The sequence below is a fragment of the Anneissia japonica genome, unplaced genomic scaffold (assembly GCF_011630105.1).
Source record: "Anneissia japonica isolate Jap-2015-1 unplaced genomic scaffold, ASM1163010v1 scaffold11144_len554210_cov170, whole genome shotgun sequence".
Taxonomy (NCBI): Eukaryota; Metazoa; Echinodermata; class Crinoidea; order Comatulida; family Comatulidae; genus Anneissia; species Anneissia japonica.
This window is the reverse complement of record NW_022708762.1, coordinates 335,005-361,475: the sequence shown is the minus strand read 5'-3', so window position 1 is coordinate 361,475 and position 26,471 is coordinate 335,005. Positions and strand designations below refer to the sequence as shown.

At 31.8% G+C, this 26,471-nt stretch overlaps 2 protein-coding genes across 4 annotated transcripts in view; one reads left to right on the top strand and one right to left on the bottom strand.

Annotated features, from left to right (window-relative positions):
- The window catches only part of LOC117106569 (CD109 antigen-like), a gene marked incomplete in the record, with an annotated part of 38,761 nt that extends 24,310 nt beyond the window's left edge, over positions 1-14,451 (bottom strand). The window contains 7 exon segments of the mRNA XM_033247953.1: positions 5,343-5,467; positions 6,061-6,189; positions 6,704-6,774; positions 7,486-7,639; positions 9,185-9,362; positions 13,393-13,473; positions 14,329-14,451. Of these exon segments, the coding sequence (XP_033103844.1) occupies positions 5,343-5,467; positions 6,061-6,189; positions 6,704-6,774; positions 7,486-7,639; positions 9,185-9,362; positions 13,393-13,463 (728 nt within the window).
- A 6,793-nt stretch (positions 14,452-21,244) lies between these two features.
- Positions 21,245-23,966, top strand: LOC117106574. Of its 3 annotated transcripts, none has more exons than XM_033247958.1 (2): positions 21,245-21,393; positions 22,819-23,966. In XM_033247958.1, exon 2 carries the CDS (start codon positions 22,889-22,891, stop codon positions 23,450-23,452), a length of 564 nt encoding a protein of 187 aa, XP_033103849.1. In that variant the 5' UTR covers positions 21,245-21,393; positions 22,819-22,888; the 3' UTR covers positions 23,453-23,966. The 3 variants fall into 3 exon arrangements, with proteins under 3 accessions (XP_033103849.1, XP_033103851.1, XP_033103850.1); XM_033247960.1 differs by having other exon boundaries at positions 21,322-21,363; XM_033247959.1 differs by lacking the exon at positions 21,245-21,393 and adding an exon at positions 21,404-21,562.
- The last annotated feature ends 2,505 nt before the right edge of the window (positions 23,967-26,471 follow it).

The window sequence follows — 26,471 nt, the reverse complement described above, 5'->3', positions numbered from 1 at the left end:
TGTTATGAATAAATGTTACGTATAGGAGGTTTCAAAGAAATAAAAAATACAAGAATTGGCAAGCTAAACATAAACAAACCACATTCAAATTATGAATTACAAAAACAAAACAGTTCAGAATTCTATTTGAATGCGGATTGTGGAAGTTACAGTACAAGTTGTCTATTAATAAGAAAATATGGATTTTATGTGAACGTTGTCCTATTTGCCGGGGTCCAAGTCTCCTAGAAGTCACTGGAATGTTTCGAATTAATCAGGATGGCCTCCTGAACTCCGCAAGCAAGCAAGAGTCTCCCGGAAAATAACCCATGTCCCGCAACTTGATAATATTTTGCATGTTTTTATTACTTTTTCTAAAGCTTTATTATTCCAATGCTTAACCTTTATTCATAGTAATTTTACTCCAGCCCTGTTCCATCTACAATCAGGACCATAAATAACAACAAATACTCAAATGAATGTCTGTTACGAGAGAACCCGTAATAATGTGTTGAATAGCTTGGTGATTAGCGCCTTCCAATCCCAGGGTACTGATTTAAATGCTGTGAGCTCCCACAATTTTGCTCACGACAAAACAACTCCACTTCATAAGTCTCATTATGAGCCTAAGTTTACATAGAGCATCATGTGAATATGTTTGTCATGTGATGGGATTGATAACTACCTAACAGTACAGTGATTTAAGTTGCTATTGGTAATCCTTGGCAATGTGCCTAAAGGAATAAAAGAAAAAATAAATAAATAAATAATTAAAACATTCTGCTCTCTGCAAATCGCACATCTTGGTGAACCCTCATTTGTCATGTGATCGGATTGCTAACTATCTAATAGAACAGTGATTTAAGTCACTGGTAATCCTTAGCCATGTGCCTAAAGGAATATAAAAAAGAAATAAATAGATATTTTAAAAACATTCTGCTCTCTTCAAATCGCACATCTTGGTGAACTCTCATGTTTTTACTTTCTTTTTATGTGATTTTTTGCATTCAATATTTTTATCTAATTTTTAATGTACAAAATAATATCATTAAATGAGCAACAATTATTTAATTACACAACTATTTTCATATATTATTATGTTTTGTCAATAGTCAATTTATGCAATTTAAGATTTTTACTTCTCTTTTTAATCCAATATTTTAATCTTTTACATCATAAATTTTATAAGAGCTTTGAATATATGCTTGGTTTGTTTGATTGTATACAGTAATAATAATAATAATGATAATAATTAATAATAATAACAATAATAATGATAATAATAATTACAAAAATAAAAATAAATAATAATAATAACAACAATAATAATAATAGAAATATGAATAAGAATAATGATATAAATAAAAATACAATAAATGAGTAATTTACGTTTTTAATTTTGAAGTTATTGTGTACTTTTTATACTTGTTTTTACTATTCAGTTTTTTAAACTACTACAAATTTGTAAAGAATTATGAAAAAAATTCAATTCTGAAAATGCCATTTCCTGACATTCATCCATCCAAACATTTTTTGTTTACCTCATCCTAAATCAGGGTGAGGCTGAGGTGGTTTTGAAGCCTCTATCTGTAAAGTTCCTTTCCCTGGGCCCCCTCTATTTTGAATACATGGTTTCACTCTCTGTTAGTTTGCAATAAGACATGACACTGCATAATCAACCATGCTCAACATTTCAAAATGAAAACAGGATAGAGCATAGAGAAATTCTATTTTCTCTATGGATAGAGTCAACAAATTGTTCTGAATACATGATGCATGACAGAAACTCATCATCAAGTGTATGTGTTAAGCCAACTATGAGTAAGCTGTCATGGCTGGCAATAAAAATCATTGGGTTCAACACACTTCAAACGTTATTGGACTCCAATATCATTACTTATTATTATTATTCTTTGCTTATTGATGTATTTTTCTTACAAGTATGATGTTTTGGATAGAATTACCACTGTAAAAAAGAAATCACCAGATGATGGAAGGTGAATTCTAATTTGAATTTTAAGACAACCACTAACAGAAGTAATTTTCTTTCATATATATTAAAATAATTGTATCTGGTACATAATTGTATACTTTTGTCCAACATAGCCTATTAATTATTAAACTTTAATATAATAATAATTATAATAAAATAATAAAATTAATAATAATAATAATAATAATAATAATAATAAATAATAATAATAACAATAATAATAATAATAATAATAATAATAATAATAAAAATAATAATAACAATAATAATAATAATAATAATAATAATAATAATAATAATAATAATAATAAATATACTATAATATTTTGATTGCATCTCATAATGAAACAACCTCAAAATAATGAAATAAAAAATAAATGAGAAATACTACATATGTGTATTCAGACATATCAACAGGCTTTTGTGGTTGGTGGACTAACTACTTTAGATCAATGTTGTAACCATAGCATCTACTTAGATTAACATGCAATAATGTGTCTAATATTTAAGTAGGCATATCAAGCATTCACTGGACTAATATCAGCTATACATAAATAAATAAACAGTTAGGCTGACTTGATTTTTTTTTTAACTTAAATTGTAAAAATGCTCATCAACAATCAAGTGCATTATGTTAAACCAACCATAAGTAGGCTGTCATGGCTGGAAACACAAATCATTGGGTTCAACACACTTCAAACGTTATTGGACTCCAATATCATTACTTATTATTATTATTCTTTGCTTTAAATTGATGTATTTTTCTTAGTATGATGTTTTGGATAGAATTACCACTGTAAAAAAGAAATCACCAGATGATGGAAGGTGAATTCTAATTTGAATTTTAAGACAACCACAAACAAAAGTAATTTTCTTTCATATATATTAAAATAATTGCATCTGGTACATAATTGTATACTTTTGTCCAACATAGCCTATTATTTATTAAACTTTACTATAATAATAATTATAATAAAATAATAAAATTAATAATAATAATAATAATAATAATAATAATAATAATAATAATAATAATAATAAATAATAATAATAATAATAATAATAATAATAATAATAATAATAATAATAATAATAATAATAAAAAATATACTATAATATTTTGAATGCATCTCATAATGAAACAACCTCAAAATAATGAAATAAAAAATAAATGAGAAATACTACATATGTGTATTCAGACATATCAACAGGCTTTTGTGGTTGGTGGACTAACTACTTTAGATCAATGTTGTAACCATAGCATCTACTTAGATTAACATGCAATAATGTGTCTAATATTTAAGTAGGCATATCAAGCATTCACTGGACTAATATCAGCTATACATAAATAAATAAACAGTTAGGCTGACTTGATTTTTTTTTAACTTAAAATTGTAAAAATGCTCATCAACAATCAAGTGCATTATGTTAAACCAACCATAAGTAGGCTGTCATGGCTGGAAACACAAATCATTGGGTTCAACACACTTCAAACGTTATTGGACTCCAATATCATTACTTATTATTATTATTCTTTGCTTTAAATTGATGTATTTTTCTTAGTATGATGTTTTGGATAGAATTACCACTGTAAAAAAGAAATCACCAGATGATGGAAGGTGAATTCTAATTTGAATTTTAAGACAACCACAAACAAAAGTAATTTTCTTTCATATATATTAAAATAATTGCATCTGGTACATAATTGTATACTTTTGTCCAACATAGCCTATTATTTATTAAACTTTACTATAATAATAATTATAATAAAATAATAAAATTAATAATAATAATAATAATAATAATAATAATAATAATAATAATAATAATAATAAATAATAATAATAATAATAATAATAATAATAATAATAATAATAATAATAATAATAATAATAAAAAATATACTATAATATTTTGAATGCATCTCATAATGAAACAACCTCAAAATAATGAAATAAAAAATAAATGAGAAATACTACATATGTGTATTCAGACATATCAACAGGCTTTTGTGGTTGGTGGACTAACTACTTTAGATCAATGTTGTAACCATAGCATCTACTTAGATTAACATGCAATAATGTGTCTAATATTTAAGTAGGCATATCAAGCATTCACTGGACTAATATCAGCTATACATAAATAAATAAACAGTTAGGCTGACTTGATTTTTTTTTAACTTAAAATTGTAAAAATGCTCATCAACAATCAAGTGCATTATGTTAAACCAACCATAAGTAGGCTGTCATGGCTGGAAACACAAATCATTGGGTTCATAATTGTATACTTTTGTTCACCATAGCTTATTATTTATTAAACTTAAATATTGTAATAATTATAATAACAAACATAACAAAATTAATAATAAAAATAATAATAATAATAATAATAATAATAATAATAATAATAATAATAATAATAATAGTAATAGTAATAGTAATAAATATATTGTAATAATAGTAATAGAACTAGTAGAAATAGAAGTAGCAATAATAATAGTAATAATGATAATAATAATAATACAATATTTTTATTGCACCTCACAATGAAACCTCAAAATAGTAAAATAAAAAATGAAGAAATACTACATGTGCATTCAAACATATCAATGGGATATATAATAAATATCTACCAGGACCATTTTAAAAACAGTATATAATATGCCCTGTATGTATATTACTGAAATGTTATCCTGGCTAAATAAGTTATAAATGAAATAGGCTTTGTGTCTTATATTTAAGTAGGCATATCAAGCATGCACTGGACTAATATCAGCTTAATGCATAAATAAATAATGAGGCTGACTTGAATTTGTTTTTTTGACATTATTGTAAAAATGTTCATCAATAAAGTTTTATTTTTCAGACATTAAAACATTAATGAAAGTATTACCAGATAAGTTTACAACAACAACAGCAGCAACAATAATGTAGCAATAATGATGATGATAATAATGATGATGATGATGATGATGATAACGATAACAACAATAATAAAGAAAATTTAATGATTTTTAATTTATTCTAATTTATTTAATTAATTTAATAAAGAAAATTTAATGATTTTTAATTTATTCTAATTTATTTTAAAGGTTTTTAAGAGTTTTAGACTTTTGTTCTTAAAAATTGTAAAAAAAAAAAATCAATCTTAATAGTTATTTATGCATGTTTCAACTTTTAAACAATTTTATATATTCATTATTCATTGTACACTATTTCTATATTTATGGCATGACCAACTTGAAATTGAATTTAAAATAAATGTAATGTGAAATAATATAAATCATTGTGAATTTGGGGGAGACAGGCTGCAGTGACAATGTATGTAAATGGGAGGGAGGGGGAATCTGTTTTTGAATGCGTCAACTCACGTTGCATCTACTCTTCCCTCTAGTTCAGATTCTTCACTGGTGATGAATGAAGGCAGGGTGACGGACACTTTAAACTTTGGCAGGACATACTCAGCCACAGTGAAAACCTGTTCCACAGCCACATGCTATAAAAGAGGAGTATTTCATTAACTTACTCTCTCGAAGTCAAGCAATTTTTTTATAATGATCTGGATATTAAGAGAAAATGCATAGATTATGTTTTAGATCAAGATAATAGAATGTAGTTAATCATAACTGTCAAAATGTGATTATCATTTTACTTTCTTTCAAAATTGTGGTTTCAATTTCATATACTGTACTTATAGTGTTGACAATTGTTATGCCACAGAGGTTTAACTTGGCTCCATACAATTGCTGCGTACCACCGCCAAACAGTTTTCAGAAATGCTGGTTGATCATTCGAATCTGGGAGCCTTTGTAATTGTGTTGGAGACTGCTATGAAGTACAATTTGCACTGTTAACGCTGTAGCGAAAATGTAGCGATTTTATGAAAACCAGGCATTATCGTTGCATCCAAAAATTTCATCTTAATATTAATTTAAAATATCTTTTCAAGTCAAAATTTAATTATTCAGGCTCTAATGATACTTTTATGCTAAAACTAAAAACGTTTTTACATACTATATTAACTACATTATTTATAGAATTTTTACATTATTTTAAACAATATTAATACAAACTGATGTCAAAGTTTACCCCTGAAGTAGCTGTAATAGTCCAGTCCCCTAGAACAGGCTGTGTTGTCATCATTAACTCTTCTGTTATTACACCTGTACTGGGCGGCTCATAGTCAATCCATTGCTTGATTAAATTCCCCAGTGGATCCTATGTTATAAAATAAAGAGAAAAGTAAACACTGATTTGTATCTGGATTACAATTTAAAAATTGGCCAAGTTGAATGAGTCAAACTCATTAGTACTCAAATATTTAATATCTTAAAAATAAAACACAAAAATTTACTTCTACCATATTTTTGTTGTTTATTAATAGTTAATGTGTTTTCACGGTGGATCACATGTAAAAAAAATAATGCAGCATTACTGACATAGATGTGAATGCTTGAACATCAAAACTTTATTCAAAATCAGATGAAAATACTAAAATATAATGATCAATGATAATGAAAAAACATCTTCATTATTATTTGAATATTTTCTAACAAAATTTAAAAATATTAATAATATACATTTATAATGCACACAACCAATCCATGAGTACTCAAAAATTCAATGTCTTACAAATGAAATACAATAATTTAAGAAACATATTTCAACAATATTATTATTGTTTATTAACAGTTGATGTATTTTCACTGATGTTTGATTACATAAATTTTACCTTGATTTCAATGTCAAAGTTCACCATGCGTTGGGATAAGTCAGGGTTCACAGCAAATATTCTGTAGTTTACTAAATAAAATTGAAAAAAGGTAAAAGTTGGAGCATCATCCATCATAAAACATTATTTTATATTCTTATTCATTTAACTTCTAAAAACTATCAAGTATAAACAATTATCATGGTAATAATCTCAGCCTTTGTACAGTAGTAGATTTCTTGTATCCTGTAGATAATTCCAGAGCTGATATTAAAAGGTTACCATATAGTACCACTAACTGAATTTATTTTTTTGTGCATAATCAATCAACCTAAAGAAAATAGAATTTTTTTTCTCTCATTTTCAATGTTAAACAACAAGCCAAACTGGACAAAATAATTTTTAACGATTTTGTGATGGAATGCCTGAAATCGTAAATTTTCAAGTCTGATTTTTCAAATATTGTCCTATAAACAGCTTTTTGTTTAAACTCAAGGGAGTGGCGGATGTAATAAAAATAACGAAAAACTTTTTTTTTCTGAAATTTCCATATTTCCCTGGCAACTGGTGCGCTAACTGGCCAAAAACAAAATTATATTTTTTATTTAAAAAAATCATCATTATTGGCGGATGTTTGGTTCGCAGTATAAAAAGTCTTGCTTTGGGTGCAAATATTGTATAGATAAATGACACCAAAAAATCTGAAATCAATGATGCATGACTAATTGTCACCACTGTCTTCCAAAGAATAAGGATTTACTTTCCGGATTTAAAAAGTACTTGTGAATAGAGGACTTGCATACTTGTTTGGCCTGGCTTATAAATGGCTTTGTCCGTCTGGATGTAGATTGAGAAACCCTTCGAAGCATATTTTAAGGTTTTTTCGTCTTCAAAGCTAATTCCCCCTGATGCATTTGCATGTATCATGTAGGCGCCATCTTGAATGTCCTCCGGCACCTTCAGAGAAAAAAAATATTCAAACTTAGACTGGTGTTTTTTTTTTGGTTTTTTTTTTGTTTTTTTGTTAATCCTTGTCTACATTGATTTTGTTTTCATTAACTCAATCACCTTGTTTAGCTTTTGTTTTATAAACTGTTTAAGTCTTCCTTTATTTTCTTTAGTTTATTTATCTGGTATATAATACTCAAAAATGCAACAAAGGTTGAAATAATTTTGAGTATACAATATGAACAAATGAAAGTACGGTATATATAAAATAAAACACCGCACATAATAAAAACCAAACTTTAGGCCTATCAATTCAATTCAATCTATATACTGTACATTAATTAATTATTATAAATCCATATACATGAAAATTGTTATTGCTTATTGATTGGTTTTAGGTGACTGTACCACTTAATAGGTAGTTTTCGCCGCACAACATTTAAGCTTAACTTTAACGTTAGTACCCAACATGCAGCACGATAGCTCCGCCCCTTTTGTAAACAAATCAAAATACGCATGCGCAAACCCGTAACTACCGTACGTTGGAGCACGTACAATCCTGAAATTAACGTACTCCGCAACGCAAGATGAATAAATTATGACGTCATCTGTTAACGTTAAAGTTAACGTTGTGCAGCGAAAACTGCGTAATTGTGTGTTGCAACTGTTCAAAGTGAAATGTAAAATAAATTATATATTATATAATAGGAAATGTACAATAAATTATATATTATATTATATAAAAATTAAAATTGAAAGTCAGAGTATGATAGATAATAATTAATTTCATACATTTTTCTAAATGTATTTCTCTAATGCAATAAATTATTATCATATTTTTTTATTATCATTCAATTTTAATTTATTTTCTATTTGTAAAGAGGTCCAAATATTTGGGAAATTCTGAAGCGGTCATAAAAAATATTTTGTATTTTATGTTACCTCCTCGAAGTTTTTAGCAACATATCGTGTGGTAAGCGGAAAGTCCATATCAAATTATGACACAGATTATATATGAGAATTTGGTCATTTTAAAAGTAATACACTTTACCCAAACATGCAAATGTTCACCTTTGTTATAAATAAATGTAAAGTTTCTCTTTAAATTAATTACATTTCATTTAAATAGAAGTATTCCATATCTAGATTTTTCAAAAAAAAAGAAAAAAGGAAAAAAGAATCATCCCTCCCTTATCAGTTTTTTGAACAACTAGATTGATAATCTCATTTTTTTTTTTGTCTAACATAATCTTATTTTTTTTAGTTATTAATGCTTTGTTTACTTTCATTGTACATAAATTGAATGATAATTCATATATTTTTAATTGTATACAGTAATACTCTCTTTTTATATATTTCTGTATTGCCTTTGTGATTGCTTTAATATTTTTATGTGCGGGCTCTCTGATCATCATCATACTGCTGTTTTAGGTCACCCTGGTTAATAAAGTTGAATGAAAAAAAAAATATAATAGATTTTGGTATTTTAGGAGAGAAATTTGAGATTTCTTTCTTGTATAAATAAACTTCAAACCTCAATTTCACATGTGATACCTGTAATTCAATTGTGTCAGTGACGCTACTGTTGTATGTCGTTACAGACTGTGTTAACTCAACCGAATTTTCCGTTATCCAGAGAGTCAAGGTGAAAGTTTCAGCAGCATCAATATTTAAGCTGACAACGAATGGCAATCCAGGGCGTATGGATTCTGGCGACACTATCACATACCCTCTACAAAAGAAAAAAAAATTATTATTTTTTTTTAAGTTATTCATTAAAAAAATACCTGTACCCCCAACTTTCCCCCCCACCTCCAAAAAAAGCTTTGAATTGCTTAATAAATTGCTCGCACACTACAATAGTGAAATTTTTTAATGATTTACAGACATTTTACTCTAATTGTTCTGATCAAATTCACTATCATGAATTGAATTGTAAATAAATAAAGCAATGGTGCTACAGTATTTAGATATATGTTTTGACCAGAGTTGAAATTATTGAAAATTTTCAAAGCAAACATCTCAATTTAAAGTAGTTAAATTTAACCTTATATCACTATATTTTGTGAGCTGGTGTCTCCCCCCCCCCCACAAACCCCTCCCATTTCAGGATTCCTAGATACACCACTGGCATTAACACTCTACAATATTAATCAGGCCTACTGTTTTTGAATTATAACTTGTTGGATATGTTTGTTGTTGTTGATTCTACACCTACAGTGTATAGTATGTTCCTAGAGATTTTCCAGGCAATTTGCGTTCGGCATACTGCTACGGTTGATTGATTGAAATGAATACTGCAGTATCTGCTTCATTTGAACTATTGTTGGAGTGTAAACCAAAACTGAAACAATCGTGATGTGTAATAGGCCTGTTAGTGCCAAGTTCTAAATGCCCGTCCCTAGGCTACATGAAGTCAGACATTATGAAAAAAATTTATGTTGGTTTAAGTGCATTCAAGTGTTTAGCAAGTGGGTGAAGCTAAAAAGTGTGAAACATGAATTCAAAAAGGTTCATTTTGGATGACCTCCTTTTCACTGAAACTTCATGATGAATAGACTGGTAGGTAAATAAATGAGTGTTTACTTAAATTACAAAACTCTTAGGTCTTGCAATACCCACCTTAACCAACAAACTTAATTATTAATAGATCACCCACTGTTAAACATTTACTGCAAATAGTATCCATAATTTGTTTTCACCATAGTGAAGAGGGCCGAATATGATATTTTTGGCAAGGTACCACTCTTAATAATTGTGTGAAGGTGCAATGCTGCAAAAATGTTTTACAAAAACAAGTCCTCAAAAGCTTGGAGAGTGTATAGTACTGTATAAATTTTTTGTCACTTCAGGGGACAATACATAAAGAAAAAGAAAAGAAAGGAAAGAAAGAAAAAATGAAATGAAACAAAGATTTAAAAAAAAAGGAATATTGAAAAGAAGTAAAGAATTAAAGACTGAATTCGTAGAATAAAATTAGTAGAAAATATTTAAAAAAAAAAAAAAAGCTCAGCTTAATTGGAAGGAAAAGAAAAAGAAAGGAATGGTAAGTAAATATCTAAGGAATGGACTACCACATGATTATCTTTAAATGGTTAGTTTAAATATTTCAAAATAATGGCTAATTTTTCCAAAATAAGATGTATTCACAACATAATATAATACAATATAATTTAATATAATATAAGAATATCATGAGATGTACTGTAATATGCCAACTAGATTTCCTAGTCAATGGCTGCCAATAACTGATATATTTTCAGTGGCTAAATTTATTGTTAATACATCTGTTGGATAATAAAATTGCCAACTAAAACTATTAACCACTTTAGATTTTAGAGATTTACTGTAGTCTGACCAACTTATGTATAGTAACAAACCTCACAAGGCGTTTCTTCATTGCAAGTCCGACAGTATGGGCAAGCCAAATGCCTGTCGAACGTAACAACTAGGCTTAGGCCCCCAGACTTGGCTCAGCAAACTTTGCTACAAGGGATTGACACAGTACGAAACACAAAACAAACTCAAGAGAAACTTCTTTATTAAAAACTTTAAAAAAAGATATAGAAAATCCATAGGAAATCCAGTCTTCTGAATAACGTCTATTAAATTTCTTCTATTCAACACTTGTTGAAGCGCTTGGGTGTCATTGTCTTTCGTTGACCAACGACAAAGGAATGAGGGCGAACCATGGGAGTGGGCAGAGTCACGTGCTAGGACAATCAGTCGGTTCTATTTTTGTCGTAGTGTTGTTCTTTAAGGAATATGTCAATTAGGCAGTTTATCCAGGTAAGTATTCACAAAATAGATGCAAATATTGTGATGTATTAAAATTATATTAACTGCGTTTTACAGTCTGGCTATTGCAGTATTCTTCATCGTCATCATTGTGAAGCAAATTTTCTAATACCATCAGTGATATTTCTGCCAGGCTAATGCATAACATGCATGGATATTAAACAATGAAAGTGGTCCACTACCTTGTAACCTAATCATGAACATCATTGTCAGTAAATTGCATTAAATTACAGTACCGTCCTCAGTGATTGTTCTGTTCAAACCAAAGCTTAAGTTTTATTTTTCATTACAACTTCAGGACTGAGATTTAAATTACAATTGGCATAGACGCAAGTTTTTTGTTGTGAAACTACTGTACAATTCAAGACCAATTTGGGATCTGAAAATATAGGGTGGTCTCAGGGTTTGATCCCCTTTCAGTTTGGTTTTATTGGCTCTCATTTTTTCAACAGTGGCAGCGTGCCACACACTATACAATGCGTCAAAACTTACTTAATTAAATACAGTATAACAAAAAGAGTAAAGCAAAAACAAAATTGGTAACAAAAAGGCAAACCCTAACATCAAACATCATAAAGGGTTAATTTTGTGTTAACATAAAATGTAGTCTGTAATGTAAGTAATAAATCAGGTTTGATATTTTCTAATATTATCATTATTGACAGTTTGCAGAAATGGTCTATACTAATGTTTGAAGAAGCGTTTGCTATACGTAGGCTACATCCGTTGCTTAACAATGGGCTGAAAGTTTCAAAAGAGCTTTCTTTGTTATTGTAGGTAGCAGTAAGGTAAGAATGCTTTGATCTTTAGTTTATTCATAACTATGTGATCTACAGTACTAGGGGTAATATTTTGATTGGTCAAACACTTTTGGTACTTGTGCATATTATAAGCTTGCAAATATGGATAATTTTTCATTCCTGATGATGACATAATTAATGTTGAAATATTGAATCCCGACAAGATGGCGTGCATTTCGATTGGAGTATGTATTTTACTATCTAATTTTATTTGGTTCTTTGAAAAAGCGGTCTCGAATTTAGAGGGGTCATGGAATTACAGGGGTCTCAAACTGGAGGGTGCACCATACATCATGGATAACCCGTGATAGAAAACTTTCTTCTTCTTTCTAGTGATGTCCTTCTGATGATGGTGAACTGGGTAACATGTGCTCTTTTCTGAAGAGTGTAATGGATTCTTGAATGACATGAACATTGGTCATATTACACATGGAAAATGGCCTTAAATGTCTCTTCCAAAATAATGGTGCACTTTGGTAACTTGCATTTAGGCCGCCAACTTAGAACATACTTAAGTATCTACAGTGCCACCAGGGGCGGATTGCTATAAGCGAACTTTAGACGGTCTTAACGGTTAGCCGGCTATTATCGTGATGTCACTACTGGTCTATCATTATAGACCATTGCTATACCGCGGTCTAACCAGTTAGCCATCTTAAATTTTAAAGACTAATCGGAGGAGGCTTAAAACGGTCTTAAATCATTTTCATCATGGCGTTCTGCTGATTAATTCAACAGTGCAATGGCAAGACCTAGGCCTAGATCGTCAAAGTCGGTGGATCGAACGACGAATACTCCGCACACTTCTCTGTGTCTTTAAAAATAGGTCTACAGTGTTTATTTGCGTTCATTTTGATACATTTGCGTGCGCGAGCACGCATGACGTCGCCCTCAATCTTACGTTACCAGGGAGTGCTTGTTTGCATTTCAATACTCAAATGTCTTAGGGAAGAATGTTTTATAGCAATGGTCTTAGAGGAATGACTTTAGTTAAAGACTGTCTAAGTGATAAAGCCGGCATAAAGGAGTTAAGACTACCAGTTAAGACCGTTTTATAGCAATCCGCCCCAGGTGATGAGAGACGTTGACTAGATAAAGTTCCTTGTCCAAGGAAGACAAGTGAATTCATGAACAATGCTTGGGAGTATGAAAAACATAACTCACCCATTGGTAAAGTGGATCAATCCAACAGCCACAAGAAGTAATGTTGTAATGGAGACAGCTTTCAAAGTCATAGTTATTGCTCTATAAGAAAAAAAAAATTTTTTTAAGGTCAATACTGTAATTGTACAATTATACAATTTTTTAAAAATATATCTATCTGATCCCATTTTTTCCTTTTTCGCAAGCCATCTATACAGTACGCCTATCCATGATTTACGTTCAATTATATTTTAACATTTCAACCTATCCTTAGGCCATGTAACAAAAAATCCTTATTTCCCGTCCTGGGTTTTTCAAAATGTTGGTGAGGAAGACACTTATTATTTAATATTTGTTTTTCACAGTTCATCAAAATATGCCAAAGAATGTTCTCAATGTTAGCAAAATGTGTTGTAAACAATTTGTCAATAGTCAATAGCCTTCCGAGGCCTGTTACATCTACGGATAAATTTTAGGTACGTCCCGGTACTACGGGGACACAACTAGGCCTATGTGTACATCTCCGGCAGTCCCGGCTATAGTGCCCCACTATGGCCCGAGTCAGGGAGGGCCGGGACAAGGCAACACCCACTGACAAGTGCATAAACCAAAACAAAATTTATCAGGTTTTTTTTTATCTTTAATTTATAAATAGTGGATTTCAAAAGGATAAATATAATTATACTTCGTTTGTACTCAATCTGGGGACTTGATTCAAAGAGCAAAATAAAGCTGCTATCGGATTACCGATAGGCCCAAGGCCTAGCCTATAGGGCCTAGGCCCCAGAATAAAGGGAGTCCGAGGATGCAGTGGTGTGTTGGTATGCACCTATTAAAATACTAATATTTTAGTGATTAGGCCTAACTGCGTAGGCTGTTACCCAAAGGAGATAAGATAACTTTTTAAAGCCTATGCGTACATTATTTTAGTAAATTGCAGCTTAGTCTAGGACATACCTTTAGTTAGTAGTAACACATTCGATCAAACTACCCCGGCTGAGTTCCACTGACGTCTCCTTTTTACAATCAATAAACAACGTTTTGGAAGCTGTTACTAGTCAAAGAGTATATACAAAGATATACTGTTATATAATATAACAGAAGAGAGTCCACTCAGACTGAAAAAGCGTTCCGCTCGACGACAGAACGCCCGCCGACAGCCTACATGTTTCATATAGGCCTATTCGACATCGAACACAATGTCGAGTATGAAACATGTAGGCTCCCGGCACCTTGACTTCTGACGATTAGTGTTAACAAATTTTCACAAAATAATGACAAAATTATTATTATTGTTTATTTTCGGTAAATATTTTCAGCCGCTTCAAATTTCGTTTCTTTTCTTCTTTTTTCCTTCCTATGTTTATTCCGTTTTTCGTTAAATTTAATTTAATATACTAGATACATATTTACGCATAATCTTTATATATAATATATAGTAAGTATATCATTTCGAGTATTATTTACATATTTTAACTGGACTCTAGTACTATAAGCCTGTGTATACATTGTTTCTTTATTTAACATAATTCAATCTTATTGCTTTATTCAAATATCAAATATTATTCAACTTTAACGATTACATTATTTCATATAATATATTTTTCAAATAAATATCTAAACCGTTTTCATTAATGAAATATAAACTCTGAAAATACATTTACGTAGATATGATAAATAAAAATAAACATAGTAGTAATCCATCTATTCATTAACAAAAATAACGGTTTCAATATTCTAATCAATTTGATATAGCCGGAGCATAGACCAATTATAAGTCCATGGCCGGAGTTAGTTTCAAACTAGGCAAACCTTGCTGAAAATTTACACTTTCTCCATCAAAAGGCTTTTTCATGAACAGTGGATGACGTTCGAAGCACGAACTCTGTATGACCAAAGCCAGTACCGTCACGAATTTTAATCGTGCGGGAAATTTTGATTTTTTTTTTTATCTTTATAAAGAGGCCTGGAGAATGAGATAAAATTACTAATCTTTTCAAGAGGAAAAAAACATTGAATTTTGAAGAACTTGGAGGTCAATAAAAAAAAACCTCTAGAATTCGGGAAAGCTCATTTCCGGCCCATTTTCCATCCGCCCCTGATTATAATGTGGGTGTTAATACCGTTATCACAGACAGTGCCTGAGTCACTAACAGTTGGATAGATCTTATTAATAATTATTAATGATTTTTTTTCTCATTTATCATCATAAATCCGGGATTTTAAGGTTTTCCTCATCATTACCTAACTCTCATTTGCTTGTGAAAGTATTTGAAGTTCGTGTGGAAAAATACTAAATAAAGTACAATGTTTTGAATGTTACTTTGGTGTTTCCGACTATTTTTTGACTACTGTTTTATACATTAATTTGTTTGACTGAAGAGAAAACGTTATACACACATACCAGACTGAGGAAGGGCTGGGGAACATAGTCATAGTCAAAGCAAACACATCATTAACTATATGTTCTCAATTAATAAGAATTACATATATCGAATACCAATGCATGGATGGATGATTGTTTATAATGAATAGTATCTTCTAGTATAGTGAGGCCTATTAAATATTATTTTTCTTATATACTCCCATCAGCCTTTTTCTTTTATCAAATTAAAAATACTATTGTGATTCAAAGTAAACTTTCAAAAAAAAAAACCTTACAATACATAGCATATTTCCCAATAATGTTATGTTTATAAAGTCTTGCTTTTATATTTCGTTAAAACGGATAATGTCTTAAATCACTGTATTTATATGCTGCCATCACTCGGCACAACTCATGCATCCCTAACAGACGCTAGGGGAGTTTTCCCCCATACAGCGGATCGGGCGTCACTCTGACTCATGTGTATTAAGAATAGCAGTGGACTTTCTTCTGTTACTCTTTGCTGTGTAGTGTTCTGTGTTGCGGGTGACAAGTGATGCAAATCAAATATTTCATTCCGTAATTCGTGGAAGAGATTCTACGAGACACGAGCGTGCGCATATGCTAAATTATGCCAAATGTCAAATTTCGAATAATCGCCCCACTGCATAACCATAACCCCAAATGTTAAATTTCGAATAAGCGCCCCCTGCATAAGCTCCGAAATGTTCAATTTCGAATAAGCGCCCCCCAAATGTTCAATTTCGATAGCCCCTTTTTAAAAAATGCAAACTAATTTTAATAGTTTTTCTTCAGTGAGAATTTAATTGTAACCCTGATCTGTGTGCTTTGGTGGCATACTGTGAAGGCTATTTCCAATGAAGGGTGATTTATTATTAGTAGGCCTATTGCAATTGTATACACAAACATTTAAAAAATACTTCCTCAAATAACTAGGCCTACCCCTCAAAAACCTTCCTGAAATAAAGGATGGTATGGGAGGTAAGTAGACAGCAACGACAAAAGCGATAAACCTCAAACAGAAGAGGCAGTAATGAATTAAAGATTAGTAAAACAAAAAACATTTTTTTTTTTTTTTTTTTGAGCTGATAATGGAAAATGTACGGTTTGCATTGTAGTGATACACAAATAAGCATTACGGTATCATAATTGTGAGGTTATGGGGAACAAAGATAGGCATTACAGTAGGCCTATCATAATTTGAGATTATGAAAATAAAATATTGTACTATATATTTAGCACTTTTGGTCTTTCAAATACAATGTCTATCTTCCTCAGATTATCATTTATTTTTTTGGAAATTGTGATATTTGAAATATATTGCCATGGTAATAGAATATTAAACAAAATTTGAACACAGTATTGACTAAAACTTTTATAATAAGTCAACGTTTAGTGTGATAGGCCGGTAGGCCAATCTACTTAACTTTTTTTTTGTTTTTGGCATTGTTTTATTCATAACTTTGAACAAGCAAAAATGTGAAACCTACAAATGCAATGAGCACTTTGAAGATAAAGTTTATAAATACGGGTGGACGTAGTTTTACATTGGGAGGGTGGGGGTGTCAATTTTTTTTTTCATAAAAACTCCAAAAAGAATTCCTAGATGGCGGGGAAATGAGCTTTCCATTCCAAACTTCTGAGGTGTCTTTTAATGACTTTTACTATAGGCCTACTACTATACTATACTATACTATACTATACTATACTATACTATACTATACTATACTATACTATACTATACTATACTATACTATACTATACTATACTATACTATACTATACTATACTATACTATACTATACTACACTATACGGTACTATATTTTATATATACTTATTTTTTATTATTGTATGCACAATTTTTATATTTGTAATATGCAATGAATTGTTTCCGCTCTGTTTTTCCTTTCTAAAATTGGACAGTAAAATTGAATTGAATTTAAGTTCTTCAAAATTCAAGGTTTTCCCCTCTTGAAAACGGTCAGTTAAACCAAACTTTCTCACTCTTATTACAGTAAATATACCTATTTATGTGTGTATATATGTACATAAAAGATTGAGTTGCATACGTATTCTTCTTTTCATGCACCTATGAACCCCAAACAGGAAGGATGGTCAGTGGGTCCTCTCCTGGGAAAATTTTGAGAATTTCGATCCCTAGATGGCAGGAAATTAGCTTTCCCGATTTCTGAGCTGTCTTTTAATGACTTTAAATTCTTCAAATTTTAAGGTTTTCCCCCTCTTGAAAACGATCAGGTAAACTTTCTTATGCCTAAACACAGGCCTATTATGTGTATATATAATTACATCGCATACATATTCTTCTTCTTTCCATAAATCGATGAACCATTAAGAGAAAACTTTTATTAGGTGGTATCCAAGGTTATTGACGGCTGGTTTAATTCATATTAAAGTTTTGTTTTTTCTTCGGCTAAAATTTTCTAAAATTATGCCAGCACATTTGCTAGATGCTAAATGGGTCTAAATTATGCCAAAATAAATTATCTTTAAGCGCAAGTGACAAAAAATTATTTTTTTAACAGGCGCTATACAAATTCTCCAATTTATTATTTATTTTATTCTAGCCACGCCCCGCCCTTCTATTCAGACCGTGAATTTTAGCTTTTGTATAGCTTTTCACTGGTAGGCTCAGCCTTTGTTTAGTTTTCAACCAATCAGCAGCAAGTCTCATCACTCAAACATATAAGTATTTCCCTGTTTGAGATCTCTGCAGATATTATTCTCATGAAGACGGTTGAAGCAAGTCAACCGAAACGTCGAGATATTCTCAACCAACAACAACAGTTCTTTTCAGAACTATCTACGTGGTGTACCGCAAGCATTAATTATATATTACACTTCGCCATGCAAACCTTCAAACAATATTGTATTATTTATTATTATAAAAAGCATAATTATGCTAGGTTTGGTCACTACGGTGTGTTGCTGTGGGTACCACGCTTGAGTGCATAATAACGATTGATGGCAGCATTAATGATACTGTACTCTACTCTGCAAAGACCTCCTCCTCTTGAGACCGCCGGTCACCGTTGACCTTGAATATGAAGGGGAGGGGATCAGGGGAATTTCCCACGTTAATCGTCGTACGAAAATGTCGATTTCTTGGCCCCTCTTGCCGAGATAAGCAATATTATTGTAATTGCCACCGCATCCTGAACGTATTGTGGTCTAATTTGGCCCCATTAAACCATTTTTAATCAAAGGGCCAAATTAAATTGAAATTAGATTTTAAAATATTTTCCCTCAAACCCCAAAGATTTTATTCCGGCCCTGAACGACCCCTCGGTACCCCACGTCGGAGCCATCACACTAGGATTTAGATTTAGCTCAGAAATTGAATAATTGTTAGTAGGCCCCTATGTTGTATTGTCCGCAAGTAGCAGACAGGCCAGTAGGCGGGGCGGGTGGATGGGGGTGTTTTTGAAGAGGGTGAGGGCGCACCCACTCCCAAAATTCAAAAGGTCCACTTTTTAAACCTATTATTTTACACAAAAAAAAAATGTTCCTAATTATTGCAACTGCAATGCATTGCATTTTGTATTTGCAGCCGTTAATTTGATACCAGCAGTGGTATGTTAAAATGATCAGCTGTGGTAATTACAAATTGATCCATATGAAAAACGTTATCTATAGGCCTATAGATGTAAAGGACAAAAAACGGTACGCATTACTTCATCAGGTCCCTAAAAACACAAACTAAAATCTTAATTCTCGAATGGTTTGAGAAATCATGGCCCTCATGTAAGATGTTTGAGGGCCATAAGCTTTCGGAGGATTTTCCCCAAAACCCCCTCTCCATGCACCTCTGACCCTGGACTCTCGAATTTAAAAAGTCCACTTTATAAAAACTATTGACTAAAATCGTTCCTAAATATCATGAAATGCTATAGTATACATTGCATTTTTGTTGCAGCTCTTCTAAATTATCAGCACAGTGATTGCAGATTGATCCATTGAACAATTTTATTTTGCCTACAGCAGATGTAAAGGACCTAAAAATGTTACGGTATTTCTTAAGGTCCCTACATCCCAAATGAATGAAAATTTATAGTATTCACAAATTATGGTTTCAGAAATCCTATTATATCAAGCGACAACTTTGTCGATGCGTTAAGGCTTCGCCTAGCTAGGAAACCCTACTAGACCTCCAAATTTCAGTCCATTCAGTCCAAATTTAAAATCCATTTTTATAACCTCTTAATTCAGTAAAAAGGTTATTAGTTTACTATAGTTATTTACCAGCTCTTTAAGCCGTTAATTTTTAATCTGTGGTACGAAAATTGTTGGTATCAGTCAGCTCCAGTAATTGGAGATGGATCCATTATGAACAACTAAATATTATCTGTAGGCCTACAAAGATCTAAGGGACAAAAAAGTTACAACTTTGGTCCCAGCAACAACAAAATGAAAAAATAAATATATAAATAAATAAATTGATAGAAATCCATTTATAAGGCGCTCAAACTTTTTGGACATCTCTGAATTCACCACCTACGAATAGAGGAGTCGCAAATCATGCAAACCTTATATACCTTTTCTCAGAGTTATTGGTGCATTATAGAATCAATACCCCGGTATCCGGTCCATATGATACAGATTGTCACAGTTTTAGTATAATAATTTAAAAAGTACATAAAAAAACAATGGCAATCAAATTCATCATAAGACATTATGTTTTAAAGATGTATTGTCCCTGAAAACGACAAATAATTCTAAAAATTAATTTTGAAATTAACTTGCTTATTTTGCAGTATACAAATTATTAACTTAAACATAGAAATTATTGGACTTAAAAAATATGACCCGTATTTTTATACTGGATAATGATAATACAAATAATAAAACAACATCCAGTGACTGGAAGCGTACACCTATCATTTGTCGCTATAAAATTACTAATTTAATTCTGTCTGTTTTCGATCAGTATTTCGCAAGGGACAATACATTACATTGTGGCCTATAATACTTTTGAAAAATTCGCTCGGCAGATAATAAATTGAAAATATTTTGGAGGCTATGTGGCATCAAGTTACTCTTCTTACCCCTTTAACAGTACCTGACCTTTCACCAAAATCCAGATCCCGGCCATTAATAATCATGCTTTCAGTATGTTCTACTTTAAACATTAACACAGGATTAATTCAAAATACCATAAACAACTTCATTTCATAAGCGTTATAATGGTGTAATAAAATGCTTGAGCATTAAAAAAAAAAAAAAAAAAAAAAAATAGAAAGAATAAACGAATTTTACGGCTAGGCTAATATTTTTTTATTCGATTCTTTCTAAGTAAAAATGAGTACAGTATAATTATACTGTAGGTACTTCATAGATTTAAAAAAAAAATTAATATGCTAGTATTTCATAAGCCTAGTTTTAGTATGCTTCTTTTAAATGTGTCTACCATTTTTTAGATAATATAATTACCTTTTTATGTATTTGGCAAACTGCGGTTTGAACTGGTTGTTTTATTGAGAGTCGGCGCGGCGGTGGCAGCATCATCATATCGCGATTCTTTGATATCGCCCTCTTCGGCACAGAGAAAAATAATAGATAAATAAATCATCATTAGAGTCTAGACGAAGTAGGTCTATCCGATCCCACACATTTTTTAGTAAGTAAAGAATGGTAGTTAAGTGATCTTCTCACTTCTTCAAACGATATATCAATTTATAATTGTCCATAAAACGAGCAAATGAATGGTTTTGATAACGGGTATACAACAGATCGCCGTAGGCCGTAGGCCTATATAAATGATCACAACAAATCAAATCATGCTGGAGGTGAGCACTCAGTCCCGCACTCAGTTTTAGTTAATGCTTGGCATTGGTCGTTCTTTTCTCTAGGACAGGCCTTCGAGGCTTTAGTACTACGCCTAGGCCCACTGTCGTGGGCCTGCAGTGTATTCTTTCAGGACCTAGCCTAGGCAAAGCCTTGCGATAAAAGCCTGTTTTTTATACTCGCAACCAAAGATAACCCAGTAAAAAACTAAACAGCAATTGTTCATGTCTTTTTTAGGCCTATAAAAAAAGAAAAGATAACGAATTTATCGTGTAACAAAATATATTGACAATTAAATCAATTCAAATGACGTCATAATCATAGAAAAAGGATAAAATCGTTGTTAATGTACTACAGTACTATATTTATTTAAATACTAATTTTATAGGCCTAGCTCGGCCTAGGTCTTTTTTTGAAATTAAATTTATGTATAGTCTTTTTTTTCATTTTTGTTTCCCAATTGTTAAAAATATTTATTAATGTATATTAATATACTAATCCAATCAATTCATTAATTTAATATATTTTTGTATTCTTTAAGAAATGTTGTTAATGTGCAGTATACATTAATAATTAATTCCTTAAATAGTATCTATAGAGCTTTTTATATATTTTTATAACCTTTTTTAATTGTGTGCAATATATTCATGTTAACTTTTCCTCATGGATGACACTCACTGCGTTGTACGACGGTCGTGTCGTCACACGACGAATCCACATTTGATTCCGGCGAGCGACAGACGACGCAACGCCATCTGCTGATTGTCAGTGGCAACCTGAATGGATCCTCATTAAAAAGACGATCCGTTGGGTTCGCGTCTTTGCGTGCGTCGCCGTCGCACACAGTGAGTAACCGGCTTTTAGGGGTAGCTTACTCTTTTGAGTTACAGTAATTTATTTGCTTTAGCTGACCCTGACCATCGTTTTGTTGTTTTTTGTTGTTATTGTGATTTTTGATTTTTATATGGTTGAATAAATAAAATGAAATGAAAAAAATGCCATACTGTATAATATGGTCGAATAAATAAATGAAATGGAAAAAAGGCCAAGGCATGATAAGTTACAAAATTCATTTTACCTATATACTCTTTCAAGAGGAGGAAAGGAGTAACTGCAGTCAAAGAATGTTTTATTTTGTTTTGAAAGTAATGGACGACCCATTAAATGGCATTCGCATAAACATAAACTTCAATCTTGTTTCTTTACTATACTCAACTACAGAGATGGTAAAAAAAAAACCACTTTGTTTATTTTCCAGATATGTTACTAAAAAACTTGCTGTCTTAAGAAAATTCATCTACAAACTCGTTTGAACACTTGGAAAGGAGATGGCTTCAGAAATAAGTGTTGCAATTTCCGATGGCGTACTTACACTATCTGCACTAGGCCCTGCTGTTTTGTTAGGCCCAAGTAATAAATATGCTTCAGCTGGGTTTCTGCTGGTTGCTACAGCAGCGTTTCTGGGCGTGTTCAGATTTGGCCAAAGCCAAGCTGGTCACAACCTCATCTACTACCATAAACTCTTTACATGGCTCTCCACAATCTTAGGAATGAACCTACTAGCTTCTGGATTTTACTATGCAAATAACCATTCCACTATAGCATCAATTCATTTGGTATTAGCGGTCGTTTTCACTCTTGGAAGCTTGCGGACACTAAACGTGATTGATGAGCAAAGGGCAGAGACAGTAGCATCAACTACAGCAGTTTTGTCTTTTCTTTTCGGAAGTCTACTCCTAAGGAATCCATTTGGTGTTCTAGGAATGTTGTTGTATGCAGTTTCTGGTGCTGTTGGTACTACCGGGGAACTTATGCAAGTGAAGCGTGTTAATTGGTTTCATTATATATTTGCATTTGGAACACTGACGTTATTGAAAGCATTTCAATATTAAGACAAGCTTGACTGAAAAAAAAAATCAGGCCTCATAGTTGGCTCAGCCTTCAGAATTGTCTGAAAATAATGAACTATGATACATAGTTTGATAGGCCTACTCTGTGGTGGCTCCAGAAATTTGCTGACAGTGGGGTCTAAACGAAGGGGCCCGACTAGAGCAAATCCTGATTCCCACTGGCACCACCGCTGATCAAACAGCTAATATTTTTCTTAAAAGTTAAGGAACTGTTATGTAATCGCTTCATAAAACTTCAGACGATTCCAAAGGCCTGCCAACTTGGAGGCATTTGTTGTGCGTGATAAATATTTGTTTACATTGATTGACCATCAATATGGGTATGCGCAGTTTAATCTGCAAAGTGGCATTGAATAAGTATTATATTTAAACTTTAATTCAAAGAGATTTAGAGACTGAGAGGTATACAGATATGATTCTGATACAAACATACAAAGGTCAAGGGCATTGTAGATTCTGGGTTGCATTAAATTTCATTAAACAATATTATTTATAGCTCTGTATAATTTTTATGTGTTTAAATTTCTCTCACTTCAGTAAATTTTTGATTGACCTCATTAAATGTAGGGGACTATCTGAAGACAGGGTTTTTAGACGACAGTGTCTTCCTGATGGATATGTAATAGCCAAGCAAAAGTACTCTATTAGAGTAAAAATAATCTTTACATACATGTGTATTCACATGTATACAGTACATGCATACATACACAGTACAGAGCATTTTTATATGCCATAGTATACAGCATTTAGAAAACAATATACTGTAATGCAATATTTGACTTTCGCAGGAAATGCAACTTAGCTTTTTCATTTTGATTGGACTTTGTTTTAAACACCATTACAACTTGTTCCGTTTTTCAACAAAATCATGACTTCTACTGTAGTTTTTCATGAATACCTTTGAATTCTGCACAGTTTTTATTTTATTTATAGTAATGCTTGTATTGTACTCTTATCAGTAAGAGTTCCATGGAAACAGTTTAGGCAACACTTTCTATTATTTTCAAACTTGCCACCCACCAATAATGATTTCGAATAAAAATAAAATTTTATTTTTGGCCAATTAGTGCACCCGCTACCACGAAAAAATGGAAATAAAAAAAAGTGTTTTTCTTTATTTCTTACTATGCCAGCCTCTGCTTTGAAATCTCCAAAAATAAGATACAGTATTTCTTCCCAATTATGTAAATTTAAACCATTACTACACTGTTTACATTCACCAATAAAATGTTTTGTTTTCTCCTCTGTCTGGGTGTTTTCTAAAACCATTTGATAATAATAAGAAAACAAAATTTTATTTTTTTTGTTATTTTGTCCGATGGAGGGTGTCTGTCTCCATGTAGTGGCACGGGTCCTAGACAAGAGAGCAAGTGGGCTTGCCCAAAGACTTTCTGGAAGGAGGTCCAGGAGTTCAAACCCTGGAAGCTTTGACAATTTAGGGATTTGAAAGGTTTAACGAATTGAGCTGAAAGTGCCACAGGCGAGCTCTCCCCCCCTCCCCCGGAAGGAAAACAACAACCACAATTCGTCGGGGAGAAATGTGTACGTATTTTTTACATATCAGACCCCAAAACCGATGGAATAAGCCTTTGAAACCACTAAATTGTCTTTTTTTTGGAACACTTTCTCGAGATTTTGAGCGACGCCCAACCACGCACACCTTTTTTCATTGGGACATTGGCCTCCATCGGGAAAATCCTGGCGCCACCACTGGATACTACCCCTGAATTTACAAGATAAAGATTTCAGAGAAAAACTTTCACACACAGCTTTGACAACCTTGAAATCTTAAATCAATGTATGTGGTTGAGTTTCCACTTCCCAGATAGGCCTATGCAAATTAATCCTCACAAATTTAATTAGTACATTATGAGAAGGTTGCAAAGATTTTCCAAGTCTAAGTACCAAAACAATAGTAAAATCTCAAAGATTTTGAGCGACGCCCAACCATGCACACATTTTTTCGTCGGGTACATTGGCCTCCGTCGGGAAAATCCTGGCGCCAACACTGGATACCCTGAATTTACAAGATAAAGATTTCAAAGAAAAACTTCCACACCAGCTTTCACAGCCTTGAAATCTTAAATCAATGTATGTGGTTGAGTTTCCACTTCCCAGATAGTACAAAAAAAAATGCAAATTAATCCTCACAAATTTAATTAGTATGAGAAAGTTGCAAAGATTTTCCAAGTCTAAGTACCGAAACAAGAGTAAAATTTTAAGGTTGTGAAAGCTGCTGTTTCTTTTAAAACCATACTTATAGAGGGTGACACATCCTGGACATCCTAGAAGGCTAGCTGATATTGATCAGACCGGTGCCCTCTTTAAAAAAATGAAATAATGTGAAGGTTTTAGGCGAAGTCTCCTTACAAGGCTTATAGGGAATGGAGATGTGTTTCTGGTCATTAGAAAAAATTCCTGCTCTGCAACTTTGGACCCAGGACCTTGGGGTTGCAAGTGGATGTAGCAAGTACTGCTACATCCAAGTTCATTGCTCTTCTGCTTTCAAGTTGGTCATAAGCTTCAATTCCTCCAGTTTTCTCTATAAGCTGTATGCGGGGAGTATCCCTCTTTTTGGACCGGGGTTTTCATGGTCATAAGCAGCTTTGGTCATTAATTAGAAAAATAATATCAAAAAGATACGATTGGTATTCAATTGCGCTGCAGAAAGGTAGGTGGCCTTTCACCGCCGGGATCTTTAATTAGAGGAGATCTTTAAATATCAAGTATTAATACAGTTACTGTAGTTCTATTAATATTTTAAATATCCTTAACAATGTCAATTTGTAATAACAAATTTCTGGTTGTTTTCAGACAATTATTTAGTACTTATATTTTGTATAGTTTTATACTGTACTGTATATTTATATCACCAAAGCTAAAACTTGATTTTTCTGATTGATATTTTGTTTAATATTATTATAGCATAGTATTTTTTTTTTTTTAATGCAGTAAAAGCTTTTTACAAGCTAGGTGAATTTTGCTAACACATCCTAGCTTG

Coding starts and splice junctions, on each gene's coding strand:
- LOC117106574 (XM_033247958.1), top strand. CDS start 22,889: ATGGCTTCAGAAATAAGTGTTGCAATTTCCGATGGCGTACTTACACTA.